The sequence below is a fragment of the Ptychodera flava genome, chromosome 15 (assembly GCF_041260155.1).
Source record: "Ptychodera flava strain L36383 chromosome 15, AS_Pfla_20210202, whole genome shotgun sequence".
NCBI classification, from domain to species: domain Eukaryota; kingdom Metazoa; phylum Hemichordata; class Enteropneusta; family Ptychoderidae; genus Ptychodera; species Ptychodera flava.
In genome coordinates this window covers 13,718,078-13,738,350 of record NC_091942.1, presented here as the reverse complement: position 1 = coordinate 13,738,350, position 20,273 = coordinate 13,718,078, and the positions used below count along the sequence as shown (strand labels likewise).

At 34.5% G+C, this 20,273-nt stretch overlaps 2 protein-coding genes across 3 annotated transcripts; one reads left to right on the top strand and one right to left on the bottom strand.

The window, feature by feature from the left end:
* Positions 1-1,584: 1,584 nt before the first annotated feature.
* On the bottom strand, positions 1,585-15,317 carry LOC139151218 (radical S-adenosyl methionine domain-containing protein 1, mitochondrial-like). Of its 2 annotated transcripts, XM_070723851.1 has the most exons (12): positions 14,979-15,317; positions 12,860-12,912; positions 11,280-11,386; positions 10,600-10,732; positions 9,819-9,926; positions 9,208-9,313; positions 8,690-8,782; positions 7,485-7,589; positions 6,798-6,861; positions 5,532-5,679; positions 4,949-5,110; positions 1,585-1,806 (listed from the first exon to the last, which is right to left on the bottom strand). In XM_070723851.1, the coding sequence occupies exons 1-12, from the start codon at positions 15,150-15,152 to the stop codon at positions 1,695-1,697; spliced, it is 1,365 nt and encodes a 454-aa protein (XP_070579952.1). In that variant the 5' UTR covers positions 15,153-15,317; the 3' UTR covers positions 1,585-1,694. The 2 variants fall into 2 exon arrangements, with proteins under 2 accessions (XP_070579952.1, XP_070579953.1); XM_070723852.1 differs by lacking the exon at positions 9,819-9,926 and having other exon boundaries at positions 14,979-15,308.
* Positions 15,318-15,490: 173 nt separating this feature from the next.
* LOC139151219 (small ribosomal subunit protein uS7m-like) lies at positions 15,491-20,179 on the top strand. Its single transcript, XM_070723853.1, has 6 exons — positions 15,491-15,611; positions 16,506-16,673; positions 18,070-18,133; positions 18,530-18,697; positions 18,973-19,116; positions 19,527-20,179. The coding sequence occupies exons 1-6, from the start codon at positions 15,532-15,534 to the stop codon at positions 19,605-19,607; spliced, it is 705 nt and encodes a 234-aa protein (XP_070579954.1). The 5' UTR covers positions 15,491-15,531; the 3' UTR covers positions 19,608-20,179.
* Positions 20,180-20,273: the final 94 nt, after the last annotated feature.

Genomic DNA, 20,273 nt, shown 5'->3' with positions numbered 1-20,273 from the left:
AAAACTATTAATTATGTCAAAGACAACTTTTGACAGGCTGCCAATTCAATTCTTTTGTTCGTCATAAAGTTTCCTGCAAGTTCAATAAACTCTGCCACGTGAATTCTCCCATACACAGCAGTTGCCACTATGTTATGGCCATTGCAGCAAACGTATAGGAAACTGCAGGATCTCATTAGCATTGATTTAGTGATAGAACAAATTGGTAGCTAATCAGTCTAATTAGATTAAGGTGAGAAACCATACACAGAGTAAATCAATGATAGTGCCGAGTGATTTCATTGTTTTTCTGGCAAGGATAGGGGGCTTATAGGTCATATCCAACCATTCATAATTATCCAAGGGATACGTTTCAAGTTATATTTCATGGAGGGCACCCAATGACAAGCAACTACAAAAAAGAAGCCCAGTATTTCTGAGCTGTGCCCTACTTCTTATCCTTATCGACTCATTATCCCACTCAATCTAGCATGTGCATACACACATACAGAAGTGATACAATATAAGATATCAAATTATAATAATAAAAAATGGTATCAATGATGTTGTGGAACCATTGGATCAGAACTTTCAGTCAGTTTGACATGCCCAATATGAAAGCTATTGGACTATTATTGTAGCGCATAAAAAATATTGTTTCTATTAACATGTCTTAAGTAGGGTGGTTGGGGACCTTTTTATTTTTTGTTTGTATTTAGGTGTAACCAATTAAAAACCAGCAAAATTAGGAAAAATAAAGTGATTTTTGAAGATGGTGTAGAGTTTAGAAAAGAAAAGTTTTAAGTAGGGTAGGTCAGGTTAAGGGAAAGACATTTTTATTTGGCCTAATAAGTTCAAAAAATTATGATATTTTCGCCAACTATGAGAAATTTGGTGCAGCATATTTAAATATGCAACTTTCACAATTATATTATCAATTCTGGATGAAATATCTCCAAAATACATGCATATCAAACCTGAAAGCTATCTGACAGGTATTTACAGAGGAAAAGTCGTTTCACCAATATCTGAAGATTAGTCTCAATTTAAATTGCAAATTTAAACTGCAAATTTCCCTGTCATTGAAAATTAAGTAAGTCATCCCCAGACTCAAACAAACCAAATTTGAAAGGTATAACTTCAGGGGTTTTGGAAGAGAAGATAGTTTGACAAAAAAAATTAAGAAATAAAAAATCTGCACATCCAATAATAAAGTGGGACATCTGAGGTTATGTACTAACACACACATATGTAATAGCCTAAAAATTTGTATATGCAAATTTCTTTTTTAAACAAATCTTGATGAGATCATGTCTAGAAATCTAATAAATTTGAATATTATTGGCATTACGCAAACAAGATGTCAGGTCTATATACCCCACAAATTTTTATGATATATGCAATAGGTGTATCAGTTTTCAAATATGCACACGTAAATACATACATACATTTTAATTACATACAGATAATGGACACAACTGATCCCCAAGGCACCCCATGCTATACATTTGTGTAGAAAATTGGAGCTAACAGTGTTCTTCAGATGCTGATATGATGTATACACTTCCTGAAGAAATGAACAAATGTAAACGATTGTTCTGAGAGTAAAAATACATGCTTTATTTTCACCAGCAAAAAAGCTACTGTTGACAAGACACTGTGTTAATTAAGTAAATATGAAAGAAAATGTTCACGGTGAATTGTAAACACAATTTCTACCCTTGTGATCCTGTCTTCACACATTCATAATAATTTTGTAATTCAATGATGAGATCAGGCACGATGCTGTCAATCAATGAAAGACCTCTGGGAGTGGCCTTTAAGAACCTGAAAGCAAAACAATAAAGAATAAATGAAATAGTGCTGTTCGCTGCTGTTTTTCCCTTATTCAACTCAATCATAAATATGTTGAGGTACATAACTTTGAGACTAACAAAGGAATCTATATTTACATCTTACAAATATATATAATATTATTCCTTGATGACTAATATAAGTCTTAAATTCATTGATGATTATTTCATATATGGTGAAGGCTTTACATGCCAGACTCAGAGTTCAACTGCTCAGCAATCACTTTCTTTTGTGAACGAAACTATGATGTTTAAAGCATTTCATGAAATTTATGACCTTCAAACGCATAATTTGTACTATGTCTTATAACTTACCATGCATGACAAAAATGACAATGACAAGGATGGTAATGTTGATAATTATAATAACAAAAATAAATCAGTGTTCAATAGAAATAAAAATTATAGCTTTTGAGAGAGTAAATAATATGAGAAGGATATCATTGTAAGCAAACACAGTAAATTTGCAGCTTAAATCAGAAAGCAATTGACCCTTTATAAAATTAAGGCTTCTCATTTTGAGTAATTTTTTTCACAATTCATTATGTTCCTGGGATGGGGTTATACTCACATAAAGGACATTTAAAGATATACTGTTATTGTTACAAAGAGGAAGTTGACCCACATTCCTCAAGTATAACAGAAAATCGACAAAGTCAGTCCTGCTATTTTCATAACAAATGTGCAGGAAATATAAAGAGCTATTGAGTTGAACACGTCTATTGATTTCTCAGCATGACTACCGTTTATTCATCAAAAATTAACAGACCTATCTGCTGCCGTTGTTTACACATCCAACAACTACAAATAGACACATGCCTGTGTTGGCATAGTCTGTACAAGGTGTTTGTAAAACAGACAAAGTCACCTTGCGGAGACGCCGGAGACGCCCGGGTAAGGAGGGGGAAACTCCAGACTGTTAACTTTAGAGATTTGGTGGTTGGGACAATAAATTGATCGACTGTTCATGTGTGCGGGAACCCAGGGCAGCGACAGAGCAGGGGTGGTATTTTAGCAAATAAATGCTGTCAGGTTCTGAGAACGGTGTGCTTGTTAATACTTGCAAGGCTACGAGTATGTCCTTGCTGGGAGTTTAATTAATTCATAAGAGATGTCAATCAAAAAAGATTAGAGTATAATCTACTCCTGTTTTGAAGTACTACAAAAAAGCTGGGGCGTGGTGAGTATCAAGTGATATTAAATTGTTGGAATTATGATTCCAGAAACTTTTCTGTGAAAATCTGTCTTGCTATGGAATAAACATTGAAATGACTGATCTGCTGTATAGAGTGCCATGGGGATTTTTCTGCTCACACTTCCTGTTGTTGTATGCAAATTTTATGTGTCCAGAAGCCCTGTATTACAGGCAAAAAAAGAGGGATACTTCCCGAAAATTCAAACCCTAGATGTTTGGTCAAATCACTATAATCTCATAATCTACCCTGAGGGTGCTTGCAAGCTGGGTGAGGGAAACACACTTTGTATGAAAGGGAAGTTATTGATAAAAAATACGCCAGATGAAAATGACATTCATAATTCAATAATAACTTGATAATTGCTGTCATGAGCTTATTAACATGTAATTGCATTCATAAATAACAAAGTGCAGTTTCGAAGCTTTTTCTTCATGTTTGGAGAATGTGTGTGCTAAAATTATGGATGATGGTTGATGTGACATATGGCTGTGGTGTATTGGCTTGCAACACTCTTTTACTTCTGTTTCATAGTGTCATGGATGAAAGATGAGTTTTTACATTCTCATCATTATTGAAAACCTTTTGACTTTGGCTGGTATCATTATTTGTATTTTTAAAAAATCATTGAATTTTCTTCATTATTTTAACTTAAAAGGAATGGATCAGAATAATTTTGAAAAATAACAAAAAGGAAAGAAAACAAAATTGTGGCAGAGTTTAAAGAATGATCCTACATTTTGAACCATTTGGCTATTAAATTTTTGAAATCAGTTCCAAATAAAAAAAGAGCATTTTTCAACCTCAGTGGACTTTTGTAAGAGTAGTTTGTTCATAATTTCTCAAACAAGATTTTTGAAGTAATATCCCAAGGAAATAGTAGATTTGCAATATGATGTTTATGTTTATTACTTTTCATCTGCCCTCATAAATGCCATAGCTAAAATGGCACCTATGAACCTTGTATCTTAAATCAATTGATACTTTGGGTTATAAAAACTGTAAAAAGTTAGACATGCTTATTTGTAGTTCGAGCATGATCTCACAAATACTTGAAAAAATATAAAAACTAAGGCTGGATTTCAGATGCTCCTACTGGTAATAATTTATAGATAACTTATAAGGACATGGTAGAATTCACAAGTTTTCACACAATGATATTTGCTTTTTTTTCCAAAGGCTTGGGAAGGAAAATATAACCAACATAAAAGTGAAAAGGGTTACGCTGCAATTTTGTCAGATATGTGACAGAAAATGCCATCATCTTCTGAGATCATTCCATAAGTAGCACCATTTCCTTAGCAACCAAAGGCTTTTCAAAAGAATTTTCATCAGTGAAAGTGTTCCACATTGTATCGTGCACTAGGAGTATTTGGAATTTCCCCAAAGCATATGCAAGTGGTAGCAATTCAGTTTTAAATGCAACCGCCAAATTCCACTCATGAGGGTTTGACAGAATAATGTCAGACAAAGCATATGCATGACCCTGAGGTCATCAGAAGAGTGTGGGTTGTTCCATTATAACAGAAGGGGAGATGCCTTATGAAAAACATATTTCCTGAACACTGCACCATAGGGCAACAATAAATCAGAAATGGGTACATGAAGCATGGGTCAGAGTATATACACCAATTAATTAAAACGATCAACTTTTTTTGATGATTTTCAAAATGTAAGCTAATTCTTAATCCTGTTTATGACTTGAAATTAGTTGTCCTACTTACATAAATTATCTTAATTAACAAATATCATACTTCGTCTTCTGTCTCTAGATACCTACGCAATCTAAACCTTTGCAATAAATGGACCAGTTAATATTCCACAATGAACTTCAAGGAATTCATTGGTTAACCATACTGTGGCCATTAACACACACAGTCGGTAGTAAACTAAATTATATTCCTCATGGGAGACATTACATACTTGCCACTGAACTGCATCAACAACTGGTTTTCCATGAGTCCATTCAGGACTTCTGAATGGCCAAGCACTGACTGCAGGCTAATACCATCGGAGAACTGCCTCCACCTGGCATCACTTATACCGTCCTTTGTCCTGAGCCCCAGCATGAGTAATTCTTCAAGGCTGTGCGGCAAGGAAAGAATGGAAAACAAACAGATCATCCACTACAAAAACAGGAATAATTCAGGATAATTCGTATGAACAAGTAAATCAACATTTATGTTACTCTCATGTCAATCTAAAAATGCATTCATTGCCACTATTTTTTGTGGGGGAGTGGATTTGCATGCTTCTAGCACACTGCAACCATTCACATTCTGAAAATGCAAGTCTACTGACAGCCCATAACTTTTATTTATTATACAGCTTATCGATTCACAGATTCTATCATTAATTTGTGTCTTGTGCGGATTAGCCATTTATTTTGTGTATTGGTGGGAGATTTTCCATTTTAAACAACTTTTCATCAATATTTCTAGTGTCTTCATTGTTCTAGGAATACATGTACTGCTGTTGAAGCTTTTCTAAAAACTATTTCACTCACATTCTGATTTGTGTCTGAGGTGTTGATTTTCGAGTAGCATGTCCATACTTTTCAACTTCTTGCATCCAGATTTCAGGTTCCAGGGTCTGAATCCTAGCCTCTCGTTGGCTCTCTCCATCACCTCTCCTGACAAACCTCCCATGAGCACCTGCAAAGCGAGAGGGACATGGACATCAAACCAAATGGTGATACATGTACTTCAGTGCAGGTGATAATGGTTGTGAATATCAAATAGTGTCAACACGCAAAAAAAAATATTCAAAAATTGTCAAATTGAGCTACTAGGACACATCATGAGTCTACTCATAAACAAATGCTGCAGGAGTGAAAATACATTAGATCAAGTCACTTCTAAGAGTTAAAAGGATTAATTAATTGGGACTTCCAGTGATAAAAACTATTCAAAAAGAGGAGTAACATGAATCATAGCTATGATCCATATTTTGCAATTTTGGCAGAGGTTTATTATCATATATTTTCCAATATCCTTCTATGATTGATTGATTGATTGATTTATTGACAATTGTTTATTATTATAAGTATAATATCTGTTTCATATTAGTATTCAGCTTCAAATTAGTAATCCGCTTCTTTTAGTCTTCTACTTTTATACCTTCTAAGCTGAGTGTTGTAATTTTTCCCCATCAAAATTTGAGTCCAACATCTTACAAATTTTTATGAATTTTTCTGCAATTTTTTAATAATTTTGGACCAAATGGACATAAAATTTCATTGGCTACAGTTTGTTATCAAAATTGTGGTGAAAATCTGAAAAATATTGACTTGGGTACATTTTATAAAGGTGAAAAAAATTGACTTTGGCGCTCAGAGGTAATAATAGATGAATTAAAACATCTCACTTGCAATGTTCAATTAGAGAACCTTCTTATTTTGAATTCCCACAACGTTGAATTGAAGCAATCCCACATAATTTTGATATACACAGAGAAATATTCAAAATATTAAATGAAAAGGCATAAATTTTCAATCCACTGAAACCCTTTCATGAAATAAAAGGAAACAGTTACTTGAAAAGATGCAGGGATTTGGAAAGCTCTGCAAAACCAAGCTTTGTGAACAAAATCATTTGTGATGACTCATGGTGTAATTGTGTCATAAGATTTTATTTTTTGGACAAAAAATGACTCAAATCACAGATTGGCAAAACTGAACTGCAACCTTCACATACAAACACCTGTATGACTAATTGCCTTGATAGGTGTAAGAAATTAAATCTCTGTACCATAATGGCCTGCTATACCTCACCTGGTCCCACTCCAATGTATTGACCACCGTTCCAGTAATTTTTGTTATGAATGCTTTCTGCTCCCTTCAAATTAAACACAGAAAGGAGAATACATCAATCTGTTCAAACACCCCCATTCCATGTGAACAGGTCCACAATCATCTTTGATAACAATGGGTTTGGGCCAAACCATAATGGTGAAAGGGTCAATCAACTTTGGAAGACTGTAACAGTACTCCAAAAATGTCAATGTAGGCTACAATCAATTTCCACAGTGTTTTTTAGGGCAAATAAAAAAAAAAATTGTTTTCCATATTAAACATACCTCTGAAAATTAAGGTAGGTAGATTGGAGGAAATTTTTTTATTTTCATTTTTGTTGTCTGAGACCCATAAAATATGGTAAAATTTAGAGGTATTTGAAATATTTTGAAAATGCAGAAAAAATGTCTAAGGTCAGCGGCTTTTTCAAGGGTAGATCAGGTTATTGGAAACACACATATTTTATTTATAATTTAGCCTTATAGGTTATAGTCTGATCTATGCAGAGATGCAACAACACTCAAATTATAAGCCTACACAAGATATGCATATACAAGTTGTATCTGTTCTTGGCATCAAAAAATCAGATTTATAGATTTTCTGAAAAAAATAGACCAAAATCTACAAATACATTTGATCAACATTGTGCATAGTGCTGTTACTCACTTCCCTGGCAAAGTTAGAAACTTCATATCTAGATAGGCCAGCATCGTCCAGTATCTCAACTGCCACTTCATACATGTCAGCAAGGCAGTCATCACTTGGGAGATTCTGAAATCAGAAAAGTCGAACACAAATTTTGCTGTTCATCTATGAAATGTCTTTCATAGTATTTTATGATCTCCTTCAGGGTGCACATCTATAGTCTTGAGATTTCCCACGCTCATTTCATTTATTTACTACCAACTAAAGAAGAGAATATCATGTTTCACTAAATTGAATTTTATTAATGATACAACTTGGTCATTTGCTCAAAAAATTACTCCTGGCAAATTTTGGTGAAATAGTATTTATCAGGGCATTCACATGGGCATGGTGGAGGATACGACAAGGGTCTGCTAGTCATATGGAAGAACGCATTTGGTAGAAATTTCACTCAATGTGTTGCAGCGAGATTGACATATGACTGTAGTTAACATCACTGCCAAATGCAAACATTTCCCTACATGAATTCTCAACACATGACATAAGCAGTTGCTGCATTAATTTGATCAACTGTGCTAATTGGTTGTTAGTGGTCACCTGGTTCATTTGCATAATGGTTCATCTGCATAATGGCATATATATGAATAACATTATGAGTAACAATGGAATGCATGTAATAATCCTACAAAATTTCCAATACACAAAATAACCATCTCAGCGGAAAAGAATCTTCACAACACATGTTGCCACGATGGAGTCAGTGGGATTTGTTTCTTGGCAGGAAGGTTGAAATAGTTTAAAACTAATTAGACCATCTGGGTTGTAATATTAATATCCACATCTGCCCTGTGCCCTGTCTCTATTTCAGAACCAATATATACAACTATAAATTTGCAATTTCAGCATGTTTAAATGATCCAAATGGTTAATTATATATATATATATATATATATATATATATATATATATATATATATATATATATATATATATATATATATATATATATATATATATATATATATTTATATATGTATATATATAGATATATAGATATATATAGATATATATATATATATAGATAGATAGATAGATAAAATGTGTGTATTTATTCAATTATTATTAATTTATTATTTATATATAATGTGTATGTGTGCAAAAAAGACAATGTGTGTGTGTGTGTGTGTGTGTGTGTGTGCAAAAAAAGATATTTGACATCATTTTACCATTATCCCTTCAGAGCACATTTTGAAAAGTAAAGTTCCTCTTTCTAATGTCAGCTGGTACAGTGATATGTGGTCATCACAAAGGGACACGGCCTTTAATCAAAAAAAGGTAAAGATAGAATTTGATTACGGGTCACAAGTTTTTGTCAAATTGTAAAAGATGAAAGGGTGAATGAATTGACATAATCAATGGAAAGGTAACAGCTGCAATGTATCAACCCATTCTCTTTGCAGGAGACATTCTTCGGAAAAAACCCAACACAAATGTTCTGGATTCCTAAAGCTGACTTGACTGTACATTGTTTTTGAAATTATTCTCAAGGACAACATTCTTGAATAATGTTTTTCGTAGAATGCACTATTTTTGCAACATCGTTCAAATTCTAGGCATAATTCTATTGCACGACAATTTCCATAATAATGAAAGAGAATAAGTTCTTGTATTTCAAATTTCAATTTTTTGACCCAGTTTTTTTATTTGATTTCACACCTAGGGTATCATTAATTGACATAAATACCATTTCTAATTCTTTCTTCCAATTCTCAACTGTTTGTCCCGGTCTCCCAAATATAAGATCGATGGACGTCTTTCCTGGGAATATCTTCCTGGCTTCTCTGAGACACCTACCACAAGAACATGTATGACGAATAGTGATAGAGTGATGGCAAATTCATCCAAATGTTTCATATTACAATAATCTATGTTGTGCATATCGTCTGAATATGTACGGCACATCAGAAATGCGTAATGCTGTAAACTGATTGTGAAAAAAAAAAATTATGTAGTTTAACTCGAATATCAACAATGTATTTATCTAATAACCTAGGAACATAGTTTGTTGATGGTCTAGAAACACTTGGTCCACAACAGCCATAACATAAAGTTATATTTTAGCCTAGATTTTTAGTACCAGCTGGTACCACCACTAAACAGAGGTTCAAATGACCATATTGTTATTGTCATTTTCTATTTGTCCTTTGGACCTGATCAATTATCTATTTACCTTGAATATACATACTGATTATTGGACATGTTTTGATGTCAAATTGTTGACATTTTCTCCACACGGAGGAAAATTTAAAAGTTATACATTTACAGGAATTTAGAGTCACCAGGAGTAACCAATACCTGAGTGATTCTGCAACAGTATGGTCTCTTCCTAAAATTTTTAAATCTTCACCATTGAGGCTTTGAATCCCAAGCGATAATCTATTAATACCCGCAGCTTTGAAGTCTCTTTGAAAAAAAAAGAAAATACCTTTATGATATCACAGGTACAAGTGTTTTTGGCCAAATTTGTGCATAAAAAATATGACCTGAAGCACATTTTTTGCAAGCAAAATAGAATTTTGCTAAGAGTTGTTGTTCTAAGCTCTAGAGCTAGTGGAGATTAGGTGCTTTAGAAATCTTCATCTGTATTACTATCATAATTATTATTATTATTATTATTATTCAAATGAGTTTCAGAACAGCATAAGTGGAAGCATGCGGTATCATATAAAAATGTCTTAAACTATTGTTTCCCTCTATTTCCTTGTAAACAAGTCGGCAATCTCCATTAATAACAATAGGTTTGGACCAAATCATGGTCACGCGTGGTGATATAGGGTCAAAACTTCAAAATCATTAAAACATCTGGTGACCATGACATCAAACAATTATAATCACATAAATTTATTGTATATGTATCTATTCATGCACACTGTTTATTAGGAAGGTATGGTTTGCAAATACAAAAATCAAACGATGGTAATTCATAATCCATTCCAGAATGTTCATTTGTTCAAATCATGCACGGAGTATCTATTCGCTAGGATAGAGATAAAAATTTGTTTATTTTCACAGCTATAGTAAACCTTTTGTAAGGAACACGATTGTATTGGCATCTCAGTTCAAGATCAAAACTTACTTGAGTTTTTGTGTTTCTAAATTGGTGGGATTTGCTTCAAGAGTAACTTCTGCATCAGGTGCCATGTTTGTTACTCTATGTACTGTATTTATTATACTGGCCATGGTAGAAGGAGCAGCTAAACTTGGCGTTCCTGTAAACAAACGGTGACAGATGAAAGCAACAATGAACACAGATAATGATGGCAAGATTGCAATTCTAATATCACTATTCTAAACTTTCACGGTACACTTTTATCAATGCCATCTTATTACCATCTCGTAGGCATTTCTTGTGATATTTCCCCTCAAAGTTATAACTTAATAAGAAAGAAGACGCGCCTAGGAAACTTACACTTTATATGGATAAAATATGAGATTAATACTTTTCCCAAAGGACATTGATAATACCGGTATGAAATATTGGTGTAATTAATCCTCTCTTTCTCAAACAGTGTTCTTTCAATGTTGCCAGGTAAAATTCAGGAGTTTATATAAGAAGTCCGTTGATCTGAGAAAATTTACGATTATTGATAAAACAAGACGTGAGAATGACATCTATCTTAAAAGATTGTTGAGATGTAATATATTCTACATCTCACACACTTTGAATCTGTTGCTGGGCAGTGTTTTAAAGTTCATAAAATAATTGAGGGTGTGCAAAGGAAATTTACAATCATGAGTAAGAAATGAAATTGATACCTCCTCCGAAGAATATTGTCGTAATATACTTCACATCGCTCATTTTTAACAGCGTTTCCGTTTCCGTCACTAGGCAAGATTTCATTCTTTCTTCATTGACATCATTTCTGAAATAGGAATGTCCCCCAAAAGGTAAATGGCAACGAACAAGGTGGAGAGAATTAATATCAGTTGTTGTAAATACACCTAATGGCTCAATAATACAGCATTTACATTTTCGGTAGACAAGGAAATTCCAAAGGATGGCAATTTAGTGGATAAAAATGTTAATTATGATTGCAACAATAAATCATCAGAAAAAGTGTGATACACTTTGAAAATCAAATATCATTTGTATTTAGACACAGTTTAACACTTTCACCGCCATATTTGGCCCATACCCAATGGTGTTTATGGATTTGTTTACAGACTTTGGGATGAATAGGTTAAAGCATGAAACAGCTAGGGAGCATAGTTTTACTTTCATGTTGGTTAACCCTTTAAGCGCAAAAGTCCATTTTTGTCCCCTTTACTAAATATACCCCAGACAATTGTTCTCAGATTTTTGCCAAAATTTTGAGAAGAAACTGTAGCAAATGAAATGAAATGTCCATTTGGTCCAAAATTATCAAAAAAATTGCAGAAAAATTCACAACAATTGGTAAAATGTTGCACCAAAATTTTTGCAGGAAAAAAAATTACAGCGCTCACAGGGTTAAAGTCTATGTTTCACTGTGCTGGTTGACTTGACCTGGTGCAGTATCTGACCCCAACAAGCCCATGAAGGCATCTGTAAACAGATGTCCCGACCTGATTCACTCAGCTTGCAAATTTGTTCACTTAGCTGAATACAATTACAAAAATAAAGGTCAAAGATATGGGTCATGGCTCAAGGTCGACTTATTTACTCAGTAAACAGGGGAAGCAAATGAACTCATTATCGATCCACCATGGACCTTTATCTAATTATGCTCATTATTGGAAGAAAAATGTGTCAGGCCATATTGTTGACAATCTGTGCTGCGATGTTCAACAATGACAAATTTACACACAGATCTGAAAGTACTCCATACTGACAATGAAATGTCTTCATTACAAGGTGTTCTGTTGATTTTTCTTCAAAGTCTTACTACAGTAGTTGAATTGAAACTACAGACCTAATTATTTATACAACTTTTCCAAGCGTTGTTTTGGTCACTCTTTATCATTATCATCATTGTCAAGAGAAAATTAAATTTCTAAAATTATCTATTTATGAAAAAAATCCTCTCAGGTAGGTTGCATGTCAACAATAACAACATTATTTTATATCGAGGGAAGTCATACATTTTACACACAAAGTGTTACTTGCCTTTCTATTCTTGTGTGATATTTTGATTTTTTCTTAATTGTGATTTTTCTTACTGAGTCATTCACAGAGCGCTGAGAACCAACGTAGTGCACTTTTTAAGATTACAAAACAAAATCCAAAACTTGAATTTGAGATGGAAAACATGGATTTCAGTCAGGTGCAGTGCAAAGTTTAATTATGATTGACTTCAACTTTTTGAAAGAGTAACTTTGTTGACGAAGGCTGCACTGAACAAATTCGATTAGCTTACTTGATGTACTTATTGAAGTTGCAGTATGTGCAGCGTCTCTTGCAATACGGCCACTGTTGGAAGAAGGAAATGAAACTAAAGTTGAATGGCAATGTTTGCTAAGATTTCAAGATTACAACAACCTTGCATGCAATATTACAATGGCTGCTTTCACTGGAGAATGTGACTTTTAAGGATGCGCTATCAGATCTCGGGAGAGGAGCGGTCAAAAGTAGAAAGAAAATCTGAGATAGGATAATTGTTTATAATTTGTCTTATATACCACAGATGCTTTTGCAGGATAAAATTGGAACTTGTAAAAAAACACATACTGAATTCGGGTCTGTCTGTGTTACTGTTATACAATAAAAACTAATCAAAATTTTAGGATGTGAAATAAATTTTGCCTATAATCATTTTCCCTAACCCTTTCCAGGGATCTAATCGGTCAGGTTACCATTTGGCATGTTGCCAACTACATGCATTTGGTACTTAGACAAAGGTCTGGCAGGTCAAGTTCATGACAATTTATGGCAAAGTTTGACCATAGGTCAAACCATTTAAGATTGATGTATCTAAAATTACATATTATTTATTCAAAGAATACTTTGATGTCATGTAAGTTGTTGCTGAGACTGACTACAGTGCAACATGATAAAGGTGACTGTTAGCAAGAATAATTCATTTTTTATATCAACAAGAATAATTCATTTTTTATTAATGTAAGGAAATCATCTAACAGCTAGGTTTTTGAATTGACGGCAACCAGACTGTGATCAAAGTTAATTTATTCAGAATTGTTTCTCTTAACCCTTTCACTGCCATGGTTTAGCCCAACCCCATTGTTGTCATTGGCAATTGTGGACCTGTTTACAGAAAATCAGGGATGAACAGGTTAAGGCAGGTTTCAGTATTTCTGCAGACAAGTACAATCTTGGAATTTAATCATGGTTCTAGCAGACTTGTTTCACCACTCATAACATAGAATGGTATATCATTCAAAGTAAAAGTAGAGACCTCTGAGGTAATTCATCATTATATAGTTCAAACACCGTAGGGCTTGTGATATGATTTATTTGGCATATCATAACAGAAATTTTTTCATTCATAATATATTTTGAGTTAAATTTCAAACAAAGTTATCATCAAGGTTTTGTAAGTAACATAAATGCTATTGATTGAGGTCCAACTCCCTCAACCAAGATTGAGCCTCCTAATATTCTTTACTTCAATGCACGCTCTCTCTTTCTGCTCTCTCTCTGAGATCTGTGTATGTGTGTGTGTGTGTGTGTGTGTGTGTGTGTGTGTGTGTGTATATATATATATATATATATATATATATATATATATATATATATATTTTATCTATTGGATATCTTCTTGCATATATAATCTTTATATGTAAATATATTATATATTAAGAATATATTTATATACAAAGATTATATATAAATACCACATATTATATAATCTTCATATATATATATATATATATATATATATATATATATATATATATATATATATATATATATATATATTTTATATATGTATATATCACAAGGAGATATATGAAAGACAAACAAAAAGAACAAAGGCTGCCTAATGACTTCAAATATTGGTGACTTTTATGTTATCTATGAACAAGAATGCCACTGGTACCTCCATTTTTTTTAATGCTTTTTTTACCATACTTAAAATTTGAGAAAGTTCTACCCTGTATCAGACAACAATATTGTTCAATTTTTGATAAATTGAAAGCATCAAAGACAATTTGCGCTTGGATGTCTTACACTGATGACTTTACATGCTTGGACCAAAATGATGATTCATTCAGAATGGCACATCTCAAGGACAATGACTCAGGGGCAGGTTCATTTAAAGTAAATTGCCTTTGATGAACACTCTTGGTGCAACAGGAGGGTTTGTCATAGTGTGCTATGACATTGTACCTCTGCTGACAATGTATATGAACCACTTGTGCTCCCATAAGGATGTTTGCTATATATTAAATGCAAAATTACCCCTGGTGTACGTGGCATTTGCATTGACAAACCTGAAAGGCCTGTCAATAAAATTTTCTTTGAAGGATGAAAGTACAACAGATTACATATTATTGAATAATTTTAGTTTGGTTTACATGAATGTATAAGGCGGCCTCATCTTGCCATGTAGGTGATGATCTTGTGCTCAGTCCTCTTCTTTCAGCTGTTGCTCTGGCAACCAAACTCCTTATTGCGATGACTTTCCAAAACCTGGAATCTCTGAGATGTGACAGAGTTTGATAGTGTCGAAAATAAGTGCCGTTGACCATTGTCCATCTGTCTGTGGTTTAAGACGTTCATTGTCCAAATCTCAGAGAGCTAAAAGGGGTAGTTTCTTACATTTCACATCTTTACATCTTTTAAAAAGACTGTGAAGCATAGCACAGCTGCAAGCACTGGAGAGTTTGTGTTCTGCTATCCTTCACACTAACCCTCTAAGTTAGTGGAAAATATTGACATACTTACAAATTGTTTTTTTGTACTGACTTTTTGGCTTTATTTATTAAAACTGGACGATATCAGTGTTAGGTACTTTTTCATTTTTAAAATCCAAAACAAAACGTGATTTACGACATAAAATTCAATGACGATCTACCCGGCAGCACTTTCGTCTTTTTTTTTTACAGACAGCTAAGGGGCCTTTCCAACATGGCGTTGAACAGGTATATCTGTGCGTGTCGGACGGTTCTCAGTAATTGCCAAGAAAGAGCTGCTTATTCGTTTCCATTGTGAGTAAAATACCTTGCATATATTCATTGATCTCCATGGCCGTTTGAATGAACACAGGAATCCCGGTTATTTTGTGGCATATTTGGTAACGTTTGCATCATCCCCGTAGGCTTCATCACTCACAACATGCAATCTCCTGTGTGTAGTGTATGTGTCCCCTGTTGGCTGTACTGAAGCCACTGTCATGCCGCTGCAGCGATGATTTTATCTTATTCATCTGCGGTTACAGTATCAACAACATTTCAGGTTATTTGTATTTTATGAAAGTACGATATGTCTGGTGACATAAAGGTCAATGTGAAGAGGAAATAGTGCACTGCACTGAAGCTGAAAGTGCTACTTTAGCTGGGTGTGTGGTTGCCACAGTTGGGGTAGGGGCGCTGTTTATAGATATTCTTGCAGTAGATACAAGTGTACTTGTGACCATGGAGGGAGAAGCTGAAACTTGTTGTCACTACTACCCAACGTTATTGGAGACCAACTTCATTGTCCTTGAGTTCTATTTAGTCAATGCGGTAGCATTACAGGTCAACTGCTTGACCTAAACTGAGTATTTTCATATCTGGTCACAACTTTTCAAATGTGTTCACACCATGTAGTGTAACTGTTATGTATTTTATTAGCCTCTATTTACTGAAATTTTAGTATTTTACTGTAGTTGCAAATTCTGACAGCTTTCTGTTTCTGAAGTGACAAATTTTCAATAATTTTTGAAGTTTCCTGTTATTGCAATGTTTATTGCCAGTGCTAAAGGCCTTCGTCCATTCACATTATGAAATTTTATACATTTACTCTGAGAGTAGGTCTAAGTGTCAATAGATAATTAGGGAACAGTCTAACCTTGCAACGTTTCCTCCATAAAATTTTCTAATAAATACTTTACTGTTTTCCAGAGTTCAGCAGGTCAGATTTGCGATGTATCCCAATACATACGTGGATCCAGTCTTTGACAAAGAAGTTTACAAACAGACAGATGGCACCCTGCCGTATGACATTGCCATACCAATCAAAGCAGCCAAGAACAACCAGACTTCATCTCTCTTCTATGATCCAGTCGTGGCGTAAGTCTTCAGCAAGTTTATAGTCCAAATAACTGTCCATAATGCAAGTACTATCCACAATGCACGTAGTTACTCGGCTGGACTTTGTTATCAATATGTTGAAGTTAAGAGTCAACTTCATCATTTCACCTGAAAATCCAAAACTTATATTTCTTTGGTTGATTTGATGCTTAATGCAGTGTTGTTTAAAAACACATGTATATGTAACACAAGACTTTGTGGTGTGCAAAAGTGCATTTTACATTGTAAAATATATGGGTAGCTGCAGTTTTTGATACTGCAAAACAAACAGGAAATTATAGGAAGCTAATGTACTTCACTTTCTTTGATAATCATAGGAGAACTTTCATAAATGTTGTTGCTGCATTCCTTGATTTTTCCTTAAAGAACTTCAACCCCAGGCCAGAGAGAAAAATTGTTGTTCCTTAGATCCTCTTAGCAAAGCTATTGAGGCAGTGAGCCAAAGTTTAAAAAAAATATTTTTCATAAACCAGCAAAATCTCCCTGATGACTTGGAATCTAGATTTTACAAACTTTCCACAATAATAGTAGCATTACATACACAGGGTGAGACAGTGTTAACAGGACAAATGAATATTAACAAACTGAAATATACCCCCGTAGGTTGAATCATGAAAGAGCTGAGCATGATCCAAGTATTCTTCAGTGTTTCAAGACATGACACAAACTCAGTTTTCAATTGTATTCAGACATCTGTGTGGTTGTAATTTTTTCATTACCAGGGTGTCTTTCCGTATAAATGAATACAAAACATGCCCCCTAGGTTGAATCATAAAAGAGCCTCAGCATAATCCCATTATTCTTCAGTGTTTCAAGATATGATACAAACTCACGGTATTCAAATATGTTTGGTTGTAATCTTTCATTACTAGGGTGCCTTTCTGTATAAATACAGAAACATACCCCCTAGGTTGAATCATAAAAGAGCCTCAGCATAAGCCCAGTATTCTTCAGTGTTTCAAGATATGATACAAACTCACAGTATTCAAACATGTTTGGTTGTAATCTTTCATTACTAGGGTGCCTTTCTGTATAAATACAGAAACATACCCCCTAGGTTGAATCATATAAGAGCCTCAGCATAAGCCCAGTATTCTTCAGTGTTTCAAGATATGATACAAACTCACAGTATTCAAACATGTTTGGTTGTAATCTTTCATTTAACTAGGGTGCCTTTCTGTATAAATACAGAAACATACCCCCTAGGTTGAATCATATAAGAGCCTCAGCATAATCCCATTATTCTTCAGTGTTTTGAGATGTGACACAAACTCATTGTTTTCCACTGTTCTCAAATACCCATCTGTACATGTCAATTGAAAAAGATGAGCTGATCCAATAATTATGGAATGGTTCTTGATTGTTAACATTTCAGGAAGTTCACCAACCTCACAATGAAAGCTGGCCAGAAAAATTTGGCAAGAGGTTTACTCAGGCAGGTAAGTGTACCTTTGAGTTGTGTAATTTTGGATGTAATGTTTCCACTTCAAGATCCCTGCAAAATATTCACAGTAAAATGGCTTGCACAGGGTTAATAGACTCATCGCAAAGGAAAATAATCACATGATGATATGAAAAACAAGTGGATGCGGAAATATGCATATTTCTTTTCTTGTGTTACACTTGTTTGTGTCACACTTCATTTGAATTCCAGGTTTGTAAGCTGTGAGTTCAAGTCACTTAGAACACACATGATATTACCACAGTAGTTTTCGCTGAGAAAATATCATGTTTTATGTGATATGGTGGACCATGAGGCATACTATATATACAGTATTGACATTGGCTCTTCAATGACTTGTATGTATGTAATGTTTTCATTTCTTGTGGAACAGACATTTGAGGCGATAAAAAGAGTGCAAGTTGAAAAATACCACAAAGCTCCAGACAGTGAAAAGTTGAAGATTGAAACGAACCCTCTGGTGATATTCCACAAAGCAATAGAGAACTGCCAACCAGTGGTGGGCCTAACGGCCATCAAGAGAGGTGGAAAAACTTACCAGGTCAGTGGGTCAGGGACACTGTCAGCCATCTTTTGTATTTTCAGTGCCAAGAACAACAAAAAGTGTTGTATTTTGTTTGTTACATCACTCTGTACTTCAGGGCAAAATGTGAATAATCCTCTGTCTTTTAATTCGAGATAACCAGAGATCAATCTTCACATGCTTCTGGCCAAATTATAACTCTCGGTCTTAGGTTACATGATTTACAGGACAACATCATATACAAGTGGATGAGGTCACGCTACTTTAACCTCTGAACTTTCCCTTGTGTACAGGTGCCAGTACCGCTCAATGACAAAAGGCGCCAGTTTCTGGCGATGAAGTGGCTATTGACAGAAGCAAGGAATAAACCAAAGCCCAGGTTGCAACACTTGCCGGAAAGACTGTCAAGAGAGATGCTGAATGCTTACAACAATGAAGTAAGAATTTTTAAACCTTTAATTCTTTCTTACTCATGATGTGATGTATAGTCCCAGTACCAGTCTGACTCATCATTGGCAACTACAGGAATGCGAGCTGGGAATGCAGCAAATACAGGGTAGCAGTAATGAAAAGATAAAACATCCAGTAAATGATTGTTCTTACTTACAAGGGATAGAAAAAGTAACATAGTTCACCAGTATTATAAAAGAAGTACAGGAGAAGAATAGTTGCTCAGTTGAGTATCATTGTCAGCAAAGTCCTACCGGAGAAGTGCTCCATGTAGTCTAGTTTTCTAGTTTGTGTGTAGATGAACAGATACATAGCTTGATTCATGTAGACAACAGTTGCCCCTGACATTATTTTATGCTGTGTAGGTATTTGCTGATAAAGATCACCATTTTTTCAGGGCAATGTAATCAAAAGGAAACTGGATCTTCACAAACAAGCTGATGCCAACAAAGCGTACGCTCACTACAGATGGTGGTGATGATCGTTGGATGTGTGAGATGGACTCTTGTGTAATATGCTGGAATTATGGCTTCCATGTGAAGTTTGTAACGTACTGCAAGTGGATGCTTGAGTTAGATTGATGAAACAGATGATTAGGAGCAATGTGTAGGGAGTAAGCCTGAACTGAACCAAAGCCCATGCAGCCTGCAACGCTTACCAGTAACAATGATGAACTGAACTAGAGCCCAACCTGCAACACTTTCCAGTGTCAATGATGAAGGCATTACTGATAGAATTTTACAACATACTGATGCAACATTGTCTTTGTGAAGTCAGGAATTTGCCAAGCAAATATGGGAGCACGAGGACTGTGTTACACAACTGCAAAAAAGAAACACGACCAAGGACTTGCTGGTAGCAGGGACTGTCAGTCTTACTTTTTTTCACATGTAAAAAGATCTGTTTGAAAATTTGTCAATACAGAAAAAACTGCAACTATGCTCTTTAACATCAGTTTGTTGCTGACCTGTACAACGGTACATGCTTCATATATCCTTGCACTGTATAGATGATATTTTGTCTAAAATAAATTATGTGTAAAAGAAGCAACTCCTGTGTGTGTGCTTTGCACTGTGATGTTACTTTCTCAGAATATTAAAACAAATGATTATCTGTTGGTTTTGGATCCTTTCACAAAATTACC